The sequence below is a fragment of the Oxyura jamaicensis genome, chromosome 4, assembly GCF_011077185.1.
Source record: "Oxyura jamaicensis isolate SHBP4307 breed ruddy duck chromosome 4, BPBGC_Ojam_1.0, whole genome shotgun sequence".
Lineage (NCBI taxonomy): Eukaryota > Metazoa > Chordata > Aves > Anseriformes > Anatidae > Oxyura > Oxyura jamaicensis.
In genome coordinates this window covers 6,662,600-6,682,028 of record NC_048896.1, presented here as the reverse complement: position 1 = coordinate 6,682,028, position 19,429 = coordinate 6,662,600, and the positions used below count along the sequence as shown (strand labels likewise).

Sequence of the window (19,429 nt, the reverse complement as noted above, 5' to 3'; positions counted from 1 at the left end):
CCTCCTTGGAGGCTGGGGGCATGAGGTGCCCCTTTACTCTCCCAGGTGGCTGGGGACGATGTCAGGGCCCCCTAGTTTCCTGCCCTCACACCCAGACCTGGAAAGTGGAGTAGGGCAGGACAAAAGGCACATTCCCATCCCTGGGACTTGCCCACAGCACTGCTTCCCTGGCAGATGCCATCACATATCCCAATGAGCCCATGTGCTCCCCAGCCGCTGCTTCAGCTACAAGAGTCCTCACAACTTATTAAAACCACCAGCCTTTCAAGTCATTTCCATCTGGGGCAATATAGTCCTTTACAGAAGAAACCAAACACTGTGTTAGTGAAAAAATACTTTCTGGGTTCACAAAGTTATCAGCTTACAACACACATGGCCATGATCCCAATGAGAAAGTCCTTACTTTCAAAAAATGCTTAAAACTGTAAGATGAAGTTTTATCATATCCATCTCCATGATCCTCTCGCTTCTTGCAGAAGACCAAAGCTTTCTCGTACAGGAAGAGATGCCTCTGCATTGGCTTGAATCTGGCAAGATCCTTCATTTTTGTTGGACCTTTTCGATGTCCCGTCCAAACACTGAAAGATCCTTGCATTAATACTTTTCCTAGTTCACTCAAGTCGCCCTGGTGAAAATATGAAAAAAAAAATACATCAATTAGAACATAAGAGGATCGTCCAAGCCATGAAGGGCAGTGGGGCCAGCCCTGTTCCAAGGCACACCACTCTAAGAATAGGTCTTCCTGGAAGGATCAGATGATCTTTCAGGAGTAGTGGCATGGTGCCAGGGGGGAAGAAGAGGTCTCAGACAAGAGGCCTACAGTTAGCCTTTGCGAAGAAATACAAGTCAAAAATTGAAAGAACTAGGAAGCTAAAAAAACTTGGCAGCTCCTACAGAAGTCTAGGTCAAGGGCTCTGGATAAACTAATTTTGTGGGAGAGGACAGATGGAAGTTGGGCCTAAACAGAGGTCTTAGAGAATGGGAAGAAAAGGGCTCTTCAAGGAGGACAGGGCTGGGACTGGCAGCTTAGCCATACCCTCATCCTTCCTTGAAGCTCTAGGGAAGACAATCACCTCAATGGGTAAGGATCAACATCAGCCTCAGGGAGTATTTAATTAAATGTTGAATGAGAAATGCTATGAAAATACCCTGGCTAAATCATAAGGTGAGCCATTAGAGAACTAAGGTGGATGATGGAAAAATGCTCTCAGGAACCACAAGGTGGCAAGTGTGGGCACCATGCAACTCCATGTGTTGTTTGGATGCAAATAGTTTCCAAAATCCTGAAATCAAACGGAAGAATGTCATCTGTAAGAGCTTCCTGATGCTATTCACTTTGTATCTGTTCTGAAGTAGTTTTTAGCTCATACATTCTGGGACTCTATCAATTCCCAGTACATCATCCAGCATTGTACAAGGTTTCTTATTACCCAAATCTACTCACATCATATCCTGTTATTGAAATCTGATGCATAGAGTCATTGACTGACTTTAGCAAATCCAACATTGCAACCAGAGCTTCTTGAAGTTCCTGAACTCCATCACAGCTCGTGCTGTACTTTAGCAACTCCTGAAAATAGAAATTCAAGAGCACATGTTTGCACTTGAACAAAGCACACGTTTTTCCATCTCACACGAAGTTTCCAATGCCCAAGAGCAAGCTGCACTCCCTGAGTTTCTTTTTTCATATGTCACCAGAAAGACTCATTCTAAACAGTCAGTATGAGGTGTGGAACACATCTATGAGGGAGGCGAAGGGGGACACAAGGATGAATGCATTAAAGATGATGGGCATTGCAACGACCCAACCAGGAGACACATTGGTATAGCGTATTTCATTCATCATGTTCTTACAATCATCTCTAGTTCATTTTTCTTACAAATGCTTCTGTCATTCTGCATCTCTGAACAGATTCAGTCCTTCTCCCCATAAAAACGACTTGTTAAAAGCACACATTCCTTTTTCAGGTATGCAAATTTTCATCCTCGCTGAATGTTACAATGCAGGGCCAATTTCTGCAATATGTAATCTAAGGCTTGGTGCTGATTTATAGGTAACCTTTAATTGAAAAATAAAATGGAAAATAGATCTATCTCCCAACATCTTTTCACAAGCAACTTATGAAATACCTTCAGAAGTAACTGGTATTTGGTCAGACGCTGCACTGGCTTGAGCAAATAGGAATCCAGTCCAAGTTTGTGCTCTAATTTTCTTTGGCACTCCTGGAACAAAGGACTCAGATTAAGTAAGTCAGGTGCTAACTATAAGTACTTTTTCCAACAGCACAGGTGGTATAGATTGAGGACTTCAAAGATTTCATGTCAAAATGTCCTAAAGAAATTTCATAAAAACATGTAAAATAATATAATGAATGGTTGTGCTTTAAATTGTTTGTGTACAAGAAACTCCAACTGCTATTTTTGTCAGGCTTCCATGCAACGGTAAACAGAATATGCTGCAAAAACAGTGGAATGCTGAGGATAGTGTTTAGGATAAGTGTCCCAGGATGACGCCTGACTTGATAGGAACCAAGAGCTCACCTGGAAGAAGGTGCTTTCAGAGCACTGCCTCCACAGGGACTCCGACCGCGGCTTGTTCTGACAGTATTTCTCATACATCTGAAAATCCTCTCGCTGTAAGGAAAACCAAAATGCAAGTTAGAGACATGCATGCAAATCTGCCAGGCAGCTAAAGTGAACACCCAAACTGCAAATTTGTTTTTATCTCTGCTGCCAACTGTAACATCTGAAAGTCACAGAGTTTGGGTAAAAGAACCACTGCTGGAAACCAGAAGGCTCCTCACAGCAAACCACGGTGTAGCCATGACTGCTGCTTTCCCCCATCTGCTGCTGTCCACACAGTTGCATTCCCTGCCTTGCTGTTGGTATTATATATCAAAAGCACCTCACTCAACTGACACAACTGAGATGTTGCAGAGTATAAAGCACAGCAGAAACATTGGCCTTAAAGTCTGCCTTATATGTGAAAATGAGTCACCAACCCTGTCTAGGAAACAAAATCCCACTCTCTCGGGTGCTCCCAGGCAGCTTTCCAAACTGTGCAGGAAAATTCTGCAAGAGACAGGGGAAGAGACAAAATGCAGCTGTGAGCAAGGTACTACTTGGGTATTTAATCATTATAGGAAATTCAGTGAGGCAAAGAGGGGGAACAGAGCCAGCATCGTACTTGTTGTGGAAGTCATATATCTCAGGCATGTTTCCAAAAAGGACATCCTTCCTGTTCCTCAACACGGGAGGCAAGAGAATGACCATGGCAGGGTTGTCCATCTCTGCTCTGTAGCCCTGCAGGAGGCAAAAGGGGTTCATCACTACATTTTTAAGGCCTTAGATTAGAATCTCCTTGAAGGCAGATGAAAAATGGATGTAAGCAGACTTTCAATAAAATATACTTTGTTTCAAGTTTCAACATCCCTTTTATTTTATTTTTTTTTGCTTGTTTTGTTTTGTTTGTTTGTTGCTCTAGATGCCTGTCTTTTACCACATCAACCCTCATTCCATGGGCATTTGGGGGCTGTGGACCAGCAGGGGAAGGGCTCCCACAGGGTGGGCAAACACCACAGAGATGCTCTCTGTTCACAAAAGGTAAACTGTAGCCACTTTCTGCTCATTACAGCCTGACTGCAGGAGAGGTCCTGAAGGAATACTTGTCTGGGTTAAATGCTTCTGCTGTTATGACCATGGGACACGTGTTTGTACAGAATGTGCAGTTACTGACACTCTCACAAGATCTGGTTTACAAGGTGATTTGTTACAAAGCAGAGATGGCTTGAGATCCTATACCAAAATCAATGAGCTTTTTGCTTTAGCACAAGACACACTGAACACCAGGATCTCACTGTTCTTGATTCCTGCTGCCTCAGGATTCCTGTCCTCTCGTTCCACCTGCCTCTTGAATCATAGCCTCCCCAAAAAGAAGCCTCTGCTACGTACCAGGGAAGAGCTGTAAGGGACGTTATTACACTGTGTACTGCTGGGTGGGAACTAGGAAACAAAGCAAAGCTCTCTGCAGGAAAATGACATTACTACACCAATGCAAAAACAGTTACCAGGTGTGGTAAATATCCTAAATGTAGAACAGGCGGGAGGCAGAGCCAGAGCTCAGGACTGTCTCTGCAAAGAAAACATCAAAAAGCTATAGGCTCCAGCTCAGGCAGATAATGCCAGCCACCAAGTGCTGCACAAAAGCGAGGTCAATTTCCCACAAGTAGTGTATGTTTGCAAAAATGTATTTAGTATGTACAGCGTATCTTCTTCGGCTTTTCTAGTTAATCTCTTATACTAATTATGGTTGGAATCAGTATTCCCTCTGCTAAGCAGGCATTCTGCAGCTGATTAAGGGTGCAGCAGAAGATAAGTATCTGGAAAATTAGTAATTTATATTTAACCACTGCAATGAGGCTTCACTCTTTAAAGGAAATGCTATCTTCAGAAAAGTTAAGTCTACCTGTCCATTTTTTTTTCTATCTGGACTTGACAAACACAGCAATAAATCTGCATACCTGCCAACTGCTTTATCATATCAAGTGTGGTTTAACAAAATAAAAAACAATCAGTGCAGGGCAATTTCATGCAATTACCTGCAGTTGAACAGATTTACATACTGTTTGCTCTTGAATCAGAGGAATGGGGGAAGAGGTAATTAACAGAGACTTTTGTGGGTCATCAGCAAGTGTCATTGTGGAATAAAGTACAAGTGTCTAAAATGGCAGTGCAAGAAATTATAATCTGGTTTCTAAACTAAGAAATGTGCTTTATACATTCACAAACCTCACAGCATGGAGAAAAAAAAAAACTTTCAAAAAACTACTTTCTTTCTTTTGTCTCCAAAAGGTAAAAGAAATCAGGGAGCAGTTAAAAATACCAGCTTTTTGTACATTTTTACAAGCACTGATAAAACTAATTACCAGTGCATTTGTGTACAAACAGAAGGCTTCTTCCTCATTCTAGATGAAAAGTTCATCCTGACACCAACTGTTCCTGCAGATGCCTCCAACTCAGAAATAAAAGGGAGAAAACTTGAAAATTCATGACTGGCTGGGGATCTGACAGTTTGGTAGAAACCTATCCCATCACATTTTTGCTTATGACAGAGTGGCAGGTGCCCTTTTGTACAAATCACTAGGGAACAGTAGTGAGCAATCTGAAGAAGTCACTCACCGTCAGAACAGTGAATAGCTCCTCTACATAAACTCTCTCCGTTTCTATAAGCTCATTTATGACATGGCTATAGCAAAGAAAAAAATAGAAGTATATTATTTCTATGTCTGTAAAAAAAGCACAAGCAATCTGCAGTTAAACAAGCCCAAAACATACTGCGATCTCATTAACAACCAATGTGGGGACGACAGAATAGGCAAAAGGCAAGAGGTGACATCCAGGGCCAGATGTATGTTGCATGAGGTGGCCACAAATAGCCATCATTTTGAGTGATTTAAACAGGGTGAAAGCTTACCCTTTTAGTATATCTAAGTTGTCATCACTGTCTGAAATAAACGATTGTAAAGAATTCCTTTTTTCCTGATAGTCATGCATTACTTCAATCTGGAAAAGAAATGGGATAAAAGAAATGGGATGCACTAGAAAAAGCTGCAGAGGAGTCACTGCAGGGGCAGGATGAGCCCAGCCCTCGATGTATAGGAACTATGGGGGGGAAGATGAAATACACTGCCTTTTAAGAAATCCTTTGTACCACAGAACTTTAAAAGGGCAAAGCCTGTATTGGGTAGCCAAATATTCCTAGAAATTACTCTGCTACATAAAATCTGGACATACATTCATTCATGCAGAGACCAGGGAACAGTTTCCACAGGGGAAGCATTTGCAGATGTGGAGTTTTCCAACCAACATCACTTTTATGTAAATGCTGGCAATAACACAGATCGATATCTATGACTTAGCAAAACAATACAAGATAGATCTGAGATGCTGGACTAATCAAAATAAACCACAGGGATAAGAAAGGGTAAATATTATTTAAAAACAAACAAAAGGAATATTAAGGGGAAAAAAAAGCACCTTCAAATCCAAAGTGTAAGCTCAATTTTTAGAAGGATTTCAACTGGGATCTTAATCTATAAAACTCATTCAGATTTCACTAATAATTTTTACCTTGCGAGAACTTGGAGTTTTTCTTGATGTTTTCTTCCCAGGGAGAGAGAGGTCAAATGAAAATTTCAAACTGGAATTAAAATCCACACCTTGGGTAGAGAAAATAAAAATTCCATAATGTACTTTTATAGCAATGGAGATGGTTCAGAGAGAAACTAATAAGTCACAAAGAAAAATGGGATACATTTTAGGAATGAATGATTAGTTAGCTAATACTACAAGCCAAGTGACAAGGCAAAGGGTATCTCAAACAACAACACTGAATACCAAGTAACATGGATGGACATAAAGGCCATTAAGTAAAATCTAATCAGAAGAAACAAACTGTACATTTTTCCTGAAAGGGAACACTGTAATCAAAATCTAACAGTCTGTGAAGTTTTTGCGAGTGATAGAGAATGATAAAATCAAATCAACTACCAGAATACCACCTACTGGGATACTGTATTAAAGTCCTTTTATTAACAGAGGATGAGATGCTCAGCTGGTGTAAACTGTTTGAACAGTGCTGATGCAGAAGAGCCACGTTTGCAAAGTAATGAGCAAAAGATACAGTGAAAGAAATAGACACAGCATAATACAAACTGAAGTGGAGAGCAGGCACCCCAACTTCAGATTGTGCTGGTTACATACAAACCATTACATATCATCACACCAACGGGGTCTTAAACCCCCCACTTGTGAATATGCTGAATGCAGGAGTGGACCGCTGGAGAGCACGTCTGAGATGTGCTTGGGATGTGTCCCACCACAGACCTGAAGACCCAAAAGAAGTCCGGATTTGCCAGCGGTCCTACTGGGAGACACCCACTGGGAGCACGGATAAACAGGGCAGATGAGAGAGCCATCAGCTGCAGCTTTGTTTGGCTGGCTGAGGAGCTCCTCCTGCAACAGAGGGAATTTACTAGAGCGCTCAGGCTCTGCTGCAGCCTGCCATACCGCTGCCACACACCTGGCTATGTTTTATGGCTCAGCGTGGGGTGGGGTTATTTATTTATTTATTTATTTTCCCCCAGAAAAAATAGGTTTCAAACTTAGAACGACACTCATCAGCTAGGGCTTCAAATTCATGGCAAACATGAAAGAGGAAGTGTCTGTCCTCAGGAAAAAAAATAAAATAAAATAAAAAGAAAGGAAAAGAGGACAAAAGTAGTGTGCTCAGTGGTGGTTTGGTTTCAATCCACGCCATAAAACCCACACATCTCAAAGCACTCACGGCAGAGCCCAGCATGCATCTTTGACACTGCACATCACACCAGCAGGACTGCAGCCTTTTGATGTTCTGTGTCAAACGGAGGCCTTATTAAAAAGCTCTCTTGGCATGATCTATGCAGAGAAGGGCCTTTTGTCTTTCCCCTCTTGCTGGCTATGCTCATTTCAACATATTTGATCATGTCTTTCAGGAATACAATTAATGGAGGATACCTGTGCTTTGCAGGTGATTGTCTTTGCTAAAAAAGCATGCGTTGCAAAAAGGTGCAGCAAATAAGGTCAGACAAGTAATGATGGCCTCACAGCATCCCATGGAGGTGGCCATCCATTTACCCCTAATATTTAAATCACGGATTCCTCAGTAATACTTTCTTGTGTTTAGAAAGCTGAAAAAGTTTTGTTAGGGCAACATTTTAGTTTAAAGACTTGGAACTTTTTTTCCTGTTTGAAAGGGGTTCAGAGGGCAGGGAATGTGGTACTAGCTGGGGAAAAAGAAAATCTGGGGTTTATTTGCTGCACTGGCCTGTGCTCCATCCCACTCCATCTAGCTTCATTTCCATCCCTCCACCAGCACGGTTATTTACCTTAGTAGCTCCCTGAATTGGAACTACTTTCACTGTTTTCACAGCACCTACCACAATCCACCATAACTAGTATTTATTAATTCATCATAAACTTATTTGTATTAAAGCAACTCACCAGTGTTTAATTGTTTTATGCAGTCAGAACACCTAATTTAATGTCCCCAAATAATTTATCCTATCCCTGATTTAAAACGTGATCATTACTTTAAAATACTTCTGAATTCTGATACATACAGGTCTGTTAAGGATGGAAGTTTTAATGTTATCAATTAAAGTTAACATTGTGCCACATCCCATTAACAAAATCAAGGCAGAACATTCGGTGACAGAATTGGTACCTTTATGGGTATTAATTATTCCATAATTGGGATTTAAGGAAGACATTCTCAAAGAATCAAAGGGAGTTAAGCATCCAGCTTCTCATTTATGTTCATGAGATTTGAGCTTCTCATTTCTCCAGGCTCATTTGAAAACGTCAGTCTAATTTTATGTCAGTTCCAGCTCAAGACAATTATGGAGATTGTCACTGAGAATAGGTGTATAAACAGGCTTTAGGCTACATAATAGGCTAAAGAATTTATACTACTTTTTGTCTTTTTGCCCTGCAGCACTAATTCCCCAGTTCATACCAGTAAGCTGCTCAGAAAGCAGAAGATGCACTGCTTACAGCTGCCTTTTTTCACTGAGTAGGAAGTGAAAACAAATACCAAGCAACCAGTCCCCCTGAGCCAACCTGAGCTGCAAAATGTGTGTGATGCATTTCTACACATGGAGTGCAAAAAACATCACATTCATTTTATCCACTCATCTTTCTCCTTTCTGCGTGGTCATCTCATTAAAAAAAAAAAAAAAAAAAAAAAATCCTAAGAATTTTGAAAGCTCTGATACTTCACAGTTTGGAAAAACAAGCAGGAGCCGAGAAACCACTCAAGCCCCTCTTGTAGCTAGGAAGTGCAAACGAAGCTAGCACAACAGCACAGAGTGGCTCATGACCAACTAGCACATGCATTCAATATTTGGGTTCCACATCTCATTCCTCACATAGACATGGGAAGCTAAACACAAAAATTGGAAAGATAATAAATCATCTCATACATTTATGATTGTACAACTCTGTATCAGCCAGAGCAAGGGCTGGTTGGCTTATCAAGCTGCGGTACTGCTCCTGGCTGAAAGCAAAATTACTATCTGAAAATACCATAAACTTAAAGATACTTCACCATGTTTAGGAGAGAATAACGGTGATTTTGATCGTGGAGGATTTTCTGGCCGAGGGGCTACTAACTGGACAGGACGCACGTGTTTATCCAACAGCTTCTTGAAGCAAGACTGCCGATTCTCAAACATGCTTCGAACATTTTCAAGCTTGACCTGCACTGACTGTATCTGGCACTGTAGAGTGAAAAAGTTTTCCATGATCACATAACTACCGTTATTATGCACTTTGACCCAAAACATAGAACTATAAAACTGACAACACCGCAACACAGTGTGATCTAGTTTTTACTCGTGTAATGAGGAATTTGGGGGGGGGAGGGGGTGTTGCTTACCTTTAATTCAGGTGTTAAGACTGACTCAAAGTCATATTGTAGTGCCTGGGGATCATAGTTTAAGTATGGTGAAGAGTTTTCAAGAAATCTTTCTATGTCCTGGAGAGCTTTCTGAGCACCTTCTTTAGACTGGCACTTGTCCATCTGCTGGTTGGCGAGCAGGTAGGCACCCTCATCACAGCACTGCAGGGCCTGGGGGCAAACACAGGGAGTGAGACTGTGAGCCCCTCCTAAATCAAGGTACTCGTGACAAGTATCATTTACCTCTATCTTCAACATGGAGCTAATCAGTACTTGTAAAAACCTAAGCAGCATTTTGATAAGAAGGAAGAAAGACCATGTGTTTTTTTTTCTGAATGGTGGCTGCACACCTGAACTTTGAGGAATAATCAAAATCATTCATGCTTAAAAGAAAAAATAGGGATTTAAAACTGGTCTACAGTTCTACGTGTAATGTAACTGTGGTGGTGTGTGTGGGAGTTCAGCTGCCTAGCAAGGTAAAACCACCACAGTAACACATGCAAGTACCAGACGAATGCCAGGCTTGGGGTTTGGCCAGCCCTTGCACAGTGGCACACACTGGTGTGAGATGCTGCAGCCAGGAACTACAGAGGACTCCCATTACAAGGGTTGTTAGCAGGCAGGCAGCAGGAGCCACACTTTGCTCCAGCAGGGCCCATGAACTGACCACCAGCACCAAGTGGGAGCACAAGGAGCCCAGGAGAGGACACCACCCTGCAGCAGAGGGGCTGCCAACAAATCCCTGCAGATTAATGCAACGTTGAAGTGAAGAACACGGGAAAAAAAACGAGTTCCTTAATCATCCTAAACAGTGAAATGGAACAGGGTCAAACTTTGCTGCTTCTCTCAGTGGCCTTAAGCATACTACAGCTGCATGCCTTCTGGCCTAATTAGCATTAATTTCCTTAAATGAATTTTTTATGCTGATTAAGATATCAAAGAGTGCTGGAGCCACATGACTCCACTTCCACACTAGTACACAGCAGCTGCGCCTATCTACCTATCTGTCATCTCAGTTTACAGCCAGCTGTGTTCATTCTTAATAAATTGCTAATAAAAAAGGGATAGTTTATCCGAAAACATTACCTCTATTGCACTGGGTATGGAAGCCCTGAAAGTCAACTGATACACCAGTGCTCCATGAAAGTGTGAGCAACAAAAGCTAATTTTTGGCGTTCTGAATTGCCCTCTGGAGATGCTCACATCTTTCTGTTGATGATTCATAGGACCAGCAGACACCTGTTTGCTAACTTAGCAAGGAGCAAAGCACTTGTCAGCCTCACAGTGGAGGAACACTTTCCTAACATGAACTGCTGAAGCGAAGCTGCAAATTTCAGATGCTAACCATCCACTTCACATGGCACCAAATCTCTGAGCTCTACCTGCTGAAGGCGGGTATGAAGATCCAGGGTCTTCTGCAATTGCATCTGCTTCCTTTTTATTTCATCAGACAAGACATCAGAATGGTGCCGCAGCTCGTTGCATTGCTGGCAGATTAAGTTGAGTGCGTAGTGATGATTTGCTGCTAGCTGGTGTCCATGTAGTATCACAACCTGAGCCTTCCCTATCAGATCCTTTAGTGAAAGGAAGAGAATAGATTGCACACTTCCTGAAATAATGCCAAAATACCTACATATAACAACATGCACTTGCTCTTCTTACCAGATTTCAGGTACGCATGGAGATGACTGCCATTAGGAGTAGCCAGAATGGGTGGCTTATGCAGGATAAAATGGCACCCATCATCTGGGAAAAAAAAACTTTTGCTATCCAAAAGGAGGATGAAGAAGATGACAGTATTTCACCAAGCCAGCAATGCTGCAAATGACTGCTGGCAACGTATAGCTGCCATTTCCAGGAACTGCATTCTAAAAAAAATGTAGCTGATGTCCAGTTTAGGCACAATATGCTCATAAGCATGGAAGGGAATTTGAGCAGCTAAGGTGTGTGGTGAAAGCAAACCAGGTTCTTTGCAGCAAAGCTTGATGCAAAGAACATGCTGTCTTGTCTGCACTTCCTGGTAAGTGTAATGGTTACGTCTTCACCAGGCTTGGCTTTCTGCTGAGGCTGCTTCCCTGTTGCACACTGTCTGCCAGGCCTTTTGTTCCTCCTCACTCTCTCAACAAAATTTCTTCCAAATGGCCAAAAGTCTTAGACACCACCTCTCCCACAACTCCCATTTTCAAAGGAACCTCTGGGGGTTATGTCCAAATCCCTCATATTCCCACTGCCCTGGCCCACTTGCCAAGCACCACCCTTTGCAGAAGTCACATCCTCAGTTTGGCTCCTGTGAATCATCTCACTTCACATTTCTCTCTGCTACATCTCTTAGCCTTCATCCATATGTTAGGTTCAAATTGCAGACACTTCAAGACAGCAACTTTTTTGCCTCTCCATGTGCCTGGTAACAAGTCTGCCTATTAGCACTGCTAAAAGCACTTAACATATAAATAATTCTTCTTCCAGCTCATTAACTCCCACGCCTCCCCTATGTTCAGACATTTATCTGCTCTGGATTTTCATGGTGGCTCAGCAATTTATTTTAACTGTGATAATTAAATACCCTGTTCCTGGTTTTCAGTGTGATCACAGTGTTGCTGCACAGAACAGAGACATGAAATCAATCCCGTCTTGCAGCCACTTACCAACAAATTACACCAGAATCAGGTCGTTTTAGAAAAACACCTACCACAAACAAAAAATGTACCTCTTTTGTTTCATTAGTGTATCTTTCTGTGGTAGATTGTCTCACCTGAGCCATACCATCAAAATGACTCAAGTCCTTGAGCCTCTGTTTCACTTGGGAGACACTGTCTCCAGTGTCGGGCAGTTCCGCCTGCTGACCCATTAAAAATTCAATGGCATTCTTGACCTAGACATGAAAAAAAGACTGCTGCAAAATTATATAAAGCACAGACAGAAGATCATTCTCAGACCAAAATTAATCACACTTTAGCTGACTGTTAAATCTACTAATAAAACTAGTGTCCAAGAGCTAATTCCTAAATTCAAAGATGCTTCTGTCAGCTAAATCTATGTGACTGCAGGGCAGTGATACCTAAATTAGCTCTGAATGAAGAAGCACAGTGGTCTTCCCAAGTTAGCTAGCGCTGCTATTCAGACGCAAGGAGCAGCAGCATAAATTAAACACTCAAAAAAAACCCAACCAAACAAGAACAAAAAAACCTCTCCCTTTTCCCTCCTCTTCTTCCCCAACAACTTCTGCCAACAGTAGTGCCTGATCATACCTCTTGAAAACTTTGCTCAAACTTCCACAGTTGTAAATATTGCTCCATTTTTAACTGATGTTTTTCCCAGAAACCATCAAAAGCAGTCTCCATCTCACGCAACTGACCAAGTAGCCTTGAGTACAGAAAAAGAACAGGATTCAAACAGTTTGTAAAAAGAGGACAAACAGATGGACAAACAATAGAAAGATCATCTATTCAGGACCCCACTTCATCTCTCAAGAGAAATCAACAGACATGCATATATGGCTTGTGAAGATCTCAGAGGCCTGTCATGAAATCACCTCTGCAGATAACAGTACCTGGGTGAAGACGTTGTTGCTATCTCTGTTTTGTCAGTATAATATCCGAGAGCCTTGCATGGGAGAACCCTTCATCTACCCCACAGCCCCATCATATAAATTCAAAAAAATATCAGATTAAGTCAAAGGTGCTTGACAGAAGTTATCCAGCAATTCAATGGGTCTGGAGCAAAACTCTGGTATTTGTCTGTACCTTTTTGATAGGTTACCTAAACAAAACATCTGTATTTAAATAAATTGAGTGTTTCCATTGAAAAAACAGGCAAATTAGCAGCACAATGGACTTACCGATTCACAGTCTCCCAGTCCCCAGGCCTCTCGCGGTGCTGGTCCTGACTGCATTCACCCACCTCAGGTTCTTCTAAACTGCTTAAAAGCAAGTTTCCTTCTTTCGTGACTGCTGTAATATCTTCCTGTATAATGAAACATTTCTGGCTCAGGTTATTTTTGTGAGGTAAGGGTAAGTCATTTCACATTGCTCTTGCCTCCATTTCCCTGACATAAAGCAGAGCACTGGTATCCATCAGACCAAAGGACTCCCAGCAAACATTTTAGTTCCCTTAAACCTTGGAGCTGGGGGAGGCTGAATTATGAACTCGTCACCATGCTGGGTGGGAACTGGCATGCATAAAAACATGACGCCATGAAATGATTCAAGTTGCCGGAGGGCAGCACTACTACCAGTCTGTCTCGGTGAGCAGGAGGGTTTATCTATCCACAAGTTCATGTTTTCAAGCAAGTATCTCTGCAGGTTAGGAATGTGCTTTTCCATCTAGGTCTTCATAGGAGGTTGCTAGAAAACCGCCCATAGCGGTGTAATGCTGGGACAGACAGAGCCTCTCTGTAGAGAGGCAGATCAGCACTTTCAATGTAACCTATGCTTAGAGAAAATTCAAAAACTTAATGTGTTCATCAGTATCAGAGGAGGCACTCTGTCCTGCCATGAGCACAGCCCCAAAGCAAACACGTAGCGATTTATTCAGTTATTTTCAGAAATAAGAGACCATATGCAGGGATGAGAAGGAAGCAGAAAACAGATGTGGCTGAAGAACTGAGCTGGAGGAACCACTGAGATTGCTAGTTCATGGAGGAGAAAGAGTCCATCCCAGACAACGACCAGATTTCTATTGCAAGAGAGACAACAGCAGAACAACTTTTGGGAGAAGATTCAGAAAGCACCATCTTACTTAAACTTCTGCCTGCCCCAGATTGCTCACAGCAACCTAAACATACGAGCATCTTCAGGGCAGCACTGCCTTCTTCCAAACACAGCAGCCCAGGAGTAGGTGGCCACGGCCACAGGAGATTCTCATCTCCTGCACATGAAGTGTCCACTGCCAGTTTCCATCCCTGTCACAAAGTATTCTTTAGACCATGGGTTGCTGCTGTTTCATTGTGTTACATCTCATTCTCAGAAACCTTAATTCTGCTTTTGATTCAAAGCCTTTCATTACATGTCAAAGTAGCTGAACTGTCAAACAGGTGCTAACTGGATTTTGTCCCATTCAGTATATTAAAGAGGTTTTCTCCATTACTCTGTTTAATTAATTTCTGTCAATTCTTCATTGTGTTTTCAACTAGCTTCTGTTCAATATCGCAGCTACATAAATTATCCTGATCTACTCATTATTTGAATTCAGGAATCAGCTGTACCAATCTTTTGGTTGTAAAGAGAGATACAAAGATCCCATGTCTTGCTGTCACCACAATCTGTGCAGTTTCTCATCTGCTTTCATCTTTCATGGTCTTAGAAGGAACAAAAGAAGAAAAAAAAAGTCAATGGAACTGATTTTAGTCAGAAACCAAAGATTGTTTTTGATATTTCAGATTTATAAATGGTGCATTAAAAGCAACATATGCTTTGTATTGAGCACTGTTGTGCTTTATATGCAAATGAAAACACATGACATGTTTTATTTCACCACAGATAAAAGTATATATTACTGACTTGTTTATATACAGGACTAAATTGTGTAATCCATATTTCCTCCCTACGCTTTAGACATAATCCTAAACACAAGGTCTAAGCCAGTCATACACCAACATACGTAGCTGCTGTTTTATGACAACTCTGTTCATTTCCAAAGAAGAAATAAAGGACCTCTCATTATCTATAATCTTGCTTTCTGTACATATGCACGTGCCCATACATACATACCTACACAGAGAACCCTTCGGATGTGATTTTGCATATTTCTAACTGGTAGCCTCCTGGGAAATCACTGTCACTTGGAGACAAATGATTATAAATGAAAACAGATACACTTCTTTGATTTATGTGAATGCATCCTGCCATAAAGCAGAGGACCTCATTCTTCAACTGCACAGCGCTGCTATTAGCACGAGAATCATTTTGGAGTGAGGGCTTGGGGACGTGCCTATGCTGTCCCCAGAAAGATGCAGGAGCAGCAAAAACAACAGGGTGATAGCAGCAGCTGGCTGTTCTACAGCTTCCACTAAATCCCATAAAAAATTTAATCAGTCAAAATAGTTGAAAAAAAATCTTAAAATATTAAAGAAAAAATGTTGTTTAATATGAAGCATGAAGGCTCACAGGGTCACGTCAGGAGTGCTCTGTACTGTACACTCACAATAAATCTTCACCTTGCATGCTCTCAGTTTCCTAAAGTCCCCCAGGGGAAGCAACACACAGAAAGTGTGCAGCCCTGTGTGAAGGTGGAGGGAGCTGTGGACAAACCATCCCTCTAGATCTGCTGCTGATCTCTGCTTGCAACTTTCTTTAGCAGTGGGAATGAAGCAGAGGGTACCCCAGCTGGGGCAGGCAATGAAGCCTCCCAGATGCCTTGCTGCCAGAGGGGCAAGCAAACCCCAGAGGAGCATCACATTTTAGACATCGTCTTCTGTATCAAGTAAGGAGGCATCAGCCGAGACTGTTTTCTGGATGGTAATTTACTTGAATGCATGGCAAATGCATGTATAATACACAGACAGTCATACTGTTTTATTTTGTCTGTCAACACACACACATGCTTGGGAGGGATGGAGGAGTGGGCATCAAACAAATAGGCAGTCCAGCCCCCGAAATCCCATCGTGCGATGCAAACAGCGGCTGAGCTTCTGATGAGACATACCTTGAGCTGGTAGTACTTTTCCGTGCGCAGGGCCAGGATGCGCTCGATTGAATACATGTCATCTGGTAGCTCGGTCTCTGCCAGCTCCGTGCCAAAAGATTGTAACATCTGTGCAATTTCCTTCACAGTTAGTGCAAAACTCTCTATTGCCTGGTGGGAGACAATAACTGCAATCAGCTTGGCATTCGGGATATTCCTACAGCTCGTTAAGAGTGCACTAAGAGCCAAGGCTGCAGGTGAGTCTAGCAGCCTGCTCTTCAGGAGGTGGGTGGGAGGTCCACTGCTGATGGAGCTGTTGTGTGCTGCAGTGCACTAGCTGGTGGCCACCAACACACGGCCAGATGGCTTTTAGCACAGTCTGAATCCACAGCAGGGACTTAAATTAATACTGGGCACAAATACTTCATGCTTTTTCTGCTGCCTGTTCTTGTGCACTGTGAGATTTTTCCTACCATGCTTTATAGGTTTATAGCAGAAGCCACCATAGGATCCATCTCACAAATTCCTGTAATTCCTTTTCTACCATTGTTCTTCTCTGGCTAACCCACGCCCAGAACAACCTCCAGACAGAAGGACTTAGGAGATGCCTTTAGCTTCTTGGTGATGGATGTTTCCAGCTCTGCAAGCCAAAACAGCAGGTTACATTACAGCCACCTCACCCGCAGCATCACCAAGAAGACAAGGGAGATCTGTCCAAACAACTAACCCCAGATTTCCCTCAGGCATGGGCACAGACTTGCTACAGCTACATGCTGTTAGGATGGCAGAGCTGCCCCAGCCCCCTGGTGAGACCTGTCCCCATTTGGCACTGTGCAACCCCAGCTCCTGGTGAGCTGCAGCCTCAGTGGCAGGGAGCTAAGCTGCGCACTGGAGACAAACTGCAGACACTGACATTGGGATGGAAATGAGTGCTGTTGGGAGCTGTGCACGCCAGCCAGATCCCACACTGCAGGGCAAGGTGGGGCACTCCCAGTCCCGTTCTTTGCTCTGATCTTCCCACTGGTTACACTAAAAGGAGAGGGCAAAACCTCTCACTGCCTCAGCTGCTACCAGATGGTTACATCAGTGAGGAGTTGCCCATCTCCTGCTCAGCTGGCAAAAAAATTACCGCTTTGTGGCATGCCTGGAGGGTGCTGCATGAGACCCACCTTCTATAGCCATGCTACATGACAAGTAGCACGGCTACAAAAACAAATGGTCACCCTGGGCTTGAAACCTTGTCCATCAGGGACACACAAACAGCTTTGTCTCTCTGCTTTGGGAACAGGATAATAAACTCAAACATAAGTGACTGCATTTGTATTTTATTTAAACAGCATGTATTTCCCTTGGAAATTTCAGGAAATGTTTTATGAGCACCTTATAAGGACATTTTAGAAGATGTTTTTAATACGGACACTTATCTTAACACACAGATATGTTCTAGAAGCTCATCTTTTTCTTAGATTAACCCTAGCATTTTGTCATTCATTTTGTCACTTCTGTCTCAAAGTGTGAGAGCTATGTCATTGTCACTGTAACACATTGTGCAAAAGAACAAAACTAAGAGCCAAAAACCTTAAAAAATCATGAAAGTGGCAATGCATCAGTGCCAACTGGCACAAAGTTAATGGCAGAAGCAATAGCTTGAACCATTCCAGCAACAATGTCTTGGGATTTTGTCTTCATACTGAGATCTACATCCTGTTGTTGCAGGAGATGGGGCACAAGGATTAATTTAGTAGTTTTCTCCATTACTGTTTTATTACCAGTAAAGGTAACTGGGAACTTGACCTGACATTAATCTGATAGACAAACTCACAATAAAAACTAGGAGTGTACAGGAAGGACAGAAATGCATGGCAAGATGCAGCTCAGGGAATTAAATGACCGATTCCACAAACATCCTGGCAACATTAAAGGAAAATTCTTGCAAAGGAAAAAAAGGGGAAGAGCGGTGTCTGAATTCAGTATGCAGACAGCAATCTTATTGCCCTAGTTCCCAAACACATTTGTGGTATTAATCACATGAAGGAACCATTATAAAAAAAGCCTATTTTGTATCTGCCATTAAGGCAAAGTTAATAAAGATTTAAGAGGACATTTTTCAGTAGCAGCTTCAAAAGGAGCCTAGGGGAGTTCACGATCCAATTCCCCTATAAATCCATTAAGTGTCTAACTCCACCTGACTCCTTTGTAAATCTTATCAAGGAAAGGGGTTACTTTCAGCTATGCAATGCTCATTGCCTTATAGGAAATGTTCAGCATGGGCAGAAGGATTAGTGGATCCCCAAAGCCCAAGCACCCAGTGCAGAGCCCTGGTACGTACAGTCCTGAAGATGACCCACTCGCTGTGGCAGTATTCCAGGGTGCCTCCGAACTCCGGGGTCAGCTGCTGTTCATCAATGTATGTCAGCAGATCGCTAACCGAGCTCAGCATAACCACCTACAAACAAAGCAACACTGTGAGTTGGCTGATCACTTCCACCTAGGCAATACACAAAGCAAGCCTGGGAATCTTTTATGTAGCTATACATTGGCTTTGCTCTATATATTGCTCTACAGCATGGCTTTCTTCTTATGCTTATGGCTTAACACAGCTTTTATTTTACACATTTGACCGTTTTTGTAAGCAAACCCTGATCTCCCAGGTGCTTTCTTCCTTAAATGAAATGTACAGTGAGATGCTGCAGTATCTAACTGCCCATCAAAGCTGAAAGCAGAAGAAATGCAGGTTTTTGCAAGAGATAACCAGTAACCTGGAAAAATATACAAATTTTACTGTGTCATGAAGCACTGGCCAACTTCATCTAAAAACACAGTTTTTAATATGAGTTTCTGTACGTCTTGATCTTTCCTGTGATAAGTCATCAATTTTCAAAACTGGGGAAGTAACAATCATTCTAGAGTGAAAAACGCAGTTTGTAAAAATTGTATTATTTCCTAAAGGAAAACATTTGTTTGCTTTTTGGGTTTGTAATTGTGTTAGCTTTATATTCCATAAAAGTACTTTTCTTCCCTTAGTTATTCTTACTATGTCCATTAATCAAGGTGGCTTTAGAAGTCTTGGAAACTTTGACTTCAGAACATAAAACCATTTCAGTTGCTATTTTAGAAACAAATAGCAACACAAAGTTGGTATGGTGTTTACACTGAGATGAAAATGGTGGTTATGGGTGGAATTCATAGCAAAAACTTCTCTGGATGTGTGTCTGGACATTTCAGACAACAACAAAAAAAATCTGAGCATGGCTTTATCCTTTACAGAAGCATGTATTCTCTTTGAGGAGTGAGGATGGGCTGGTAAGCCCA

At 42.1% G+C, this 19,429-nt stretch overlaps 1 protein-coding gene across 3 annotated transcripts in view; it reads right to left on the bottom strand.

Annotated features, from left to right (window-relative positions):
* Positions 1-19,429, bottom strand: part of MCF2 (MCF.2 cell line derived transforming sequence) — a 62,008-nt gene that overhangs the window by 13,865 nt on the left and 28,714 nt on the right. For all 3 annotated transcript variants that reach the window (XM_035325462.1, XM_035325463.1, XM_035325464.1), the window contains 17 exons: positions 18,447-18,563; positions 16,139-16,288; positions 13,335-13,459; positions 12,745-12,859; positions 12,249-12,368; positions 10,879-11,070; positions 9,476-9,667; positions 9,146-9,317; positions 6,130-6,218; positions 5,474-5,562; positions 5,179-5,245; positions 3,188-3,303; positions 3,003-3,072; positions 2,542-2,634; positions 2,131-2,223; positions 1,445-1,570; positions 404-625 (listed from right to left, as the gene is read on the bottom strand). In XM_035325462.1, coding sequence (XP_035181353.1) covers positions 404-625; positions 1,445-1,570; positions 2,131-2,223; positions 2,542-2,634; positions 3,003-3,072; positions 3,188-3,303; positions 5,179-5,245; positions 5,474-5,562; positions 6,130-6,218; positions 9,146-9,317; positions 9,476-9,667; positions 10,879-11,070; positions 12,249-12,368; positions 12,745-12,859; positions 13,335-13,459; positions 16,139-16,288; positions 18,447-18,563 — 2,148 coding nt within the window. The remainder of the gene's footprint in view (positions 1-403; positions 626-1,444; positions 1,571-2,130; positions 2,224-2,541; positions 2,635-3,002; positions 3,073-3,187; positions 3,304-5,178; positions 5,246-5,473; positions 5,563-6,129; positions 6,219-9,145; positions 9,318-9,475; positions 9,668-10,878; positions 11,071-12,248; positions 12,369-12,744; positions 12,860-13,334; positions 13,460-16,138; positions 16,289-18,446; positions 18,564-19,429) is intronic.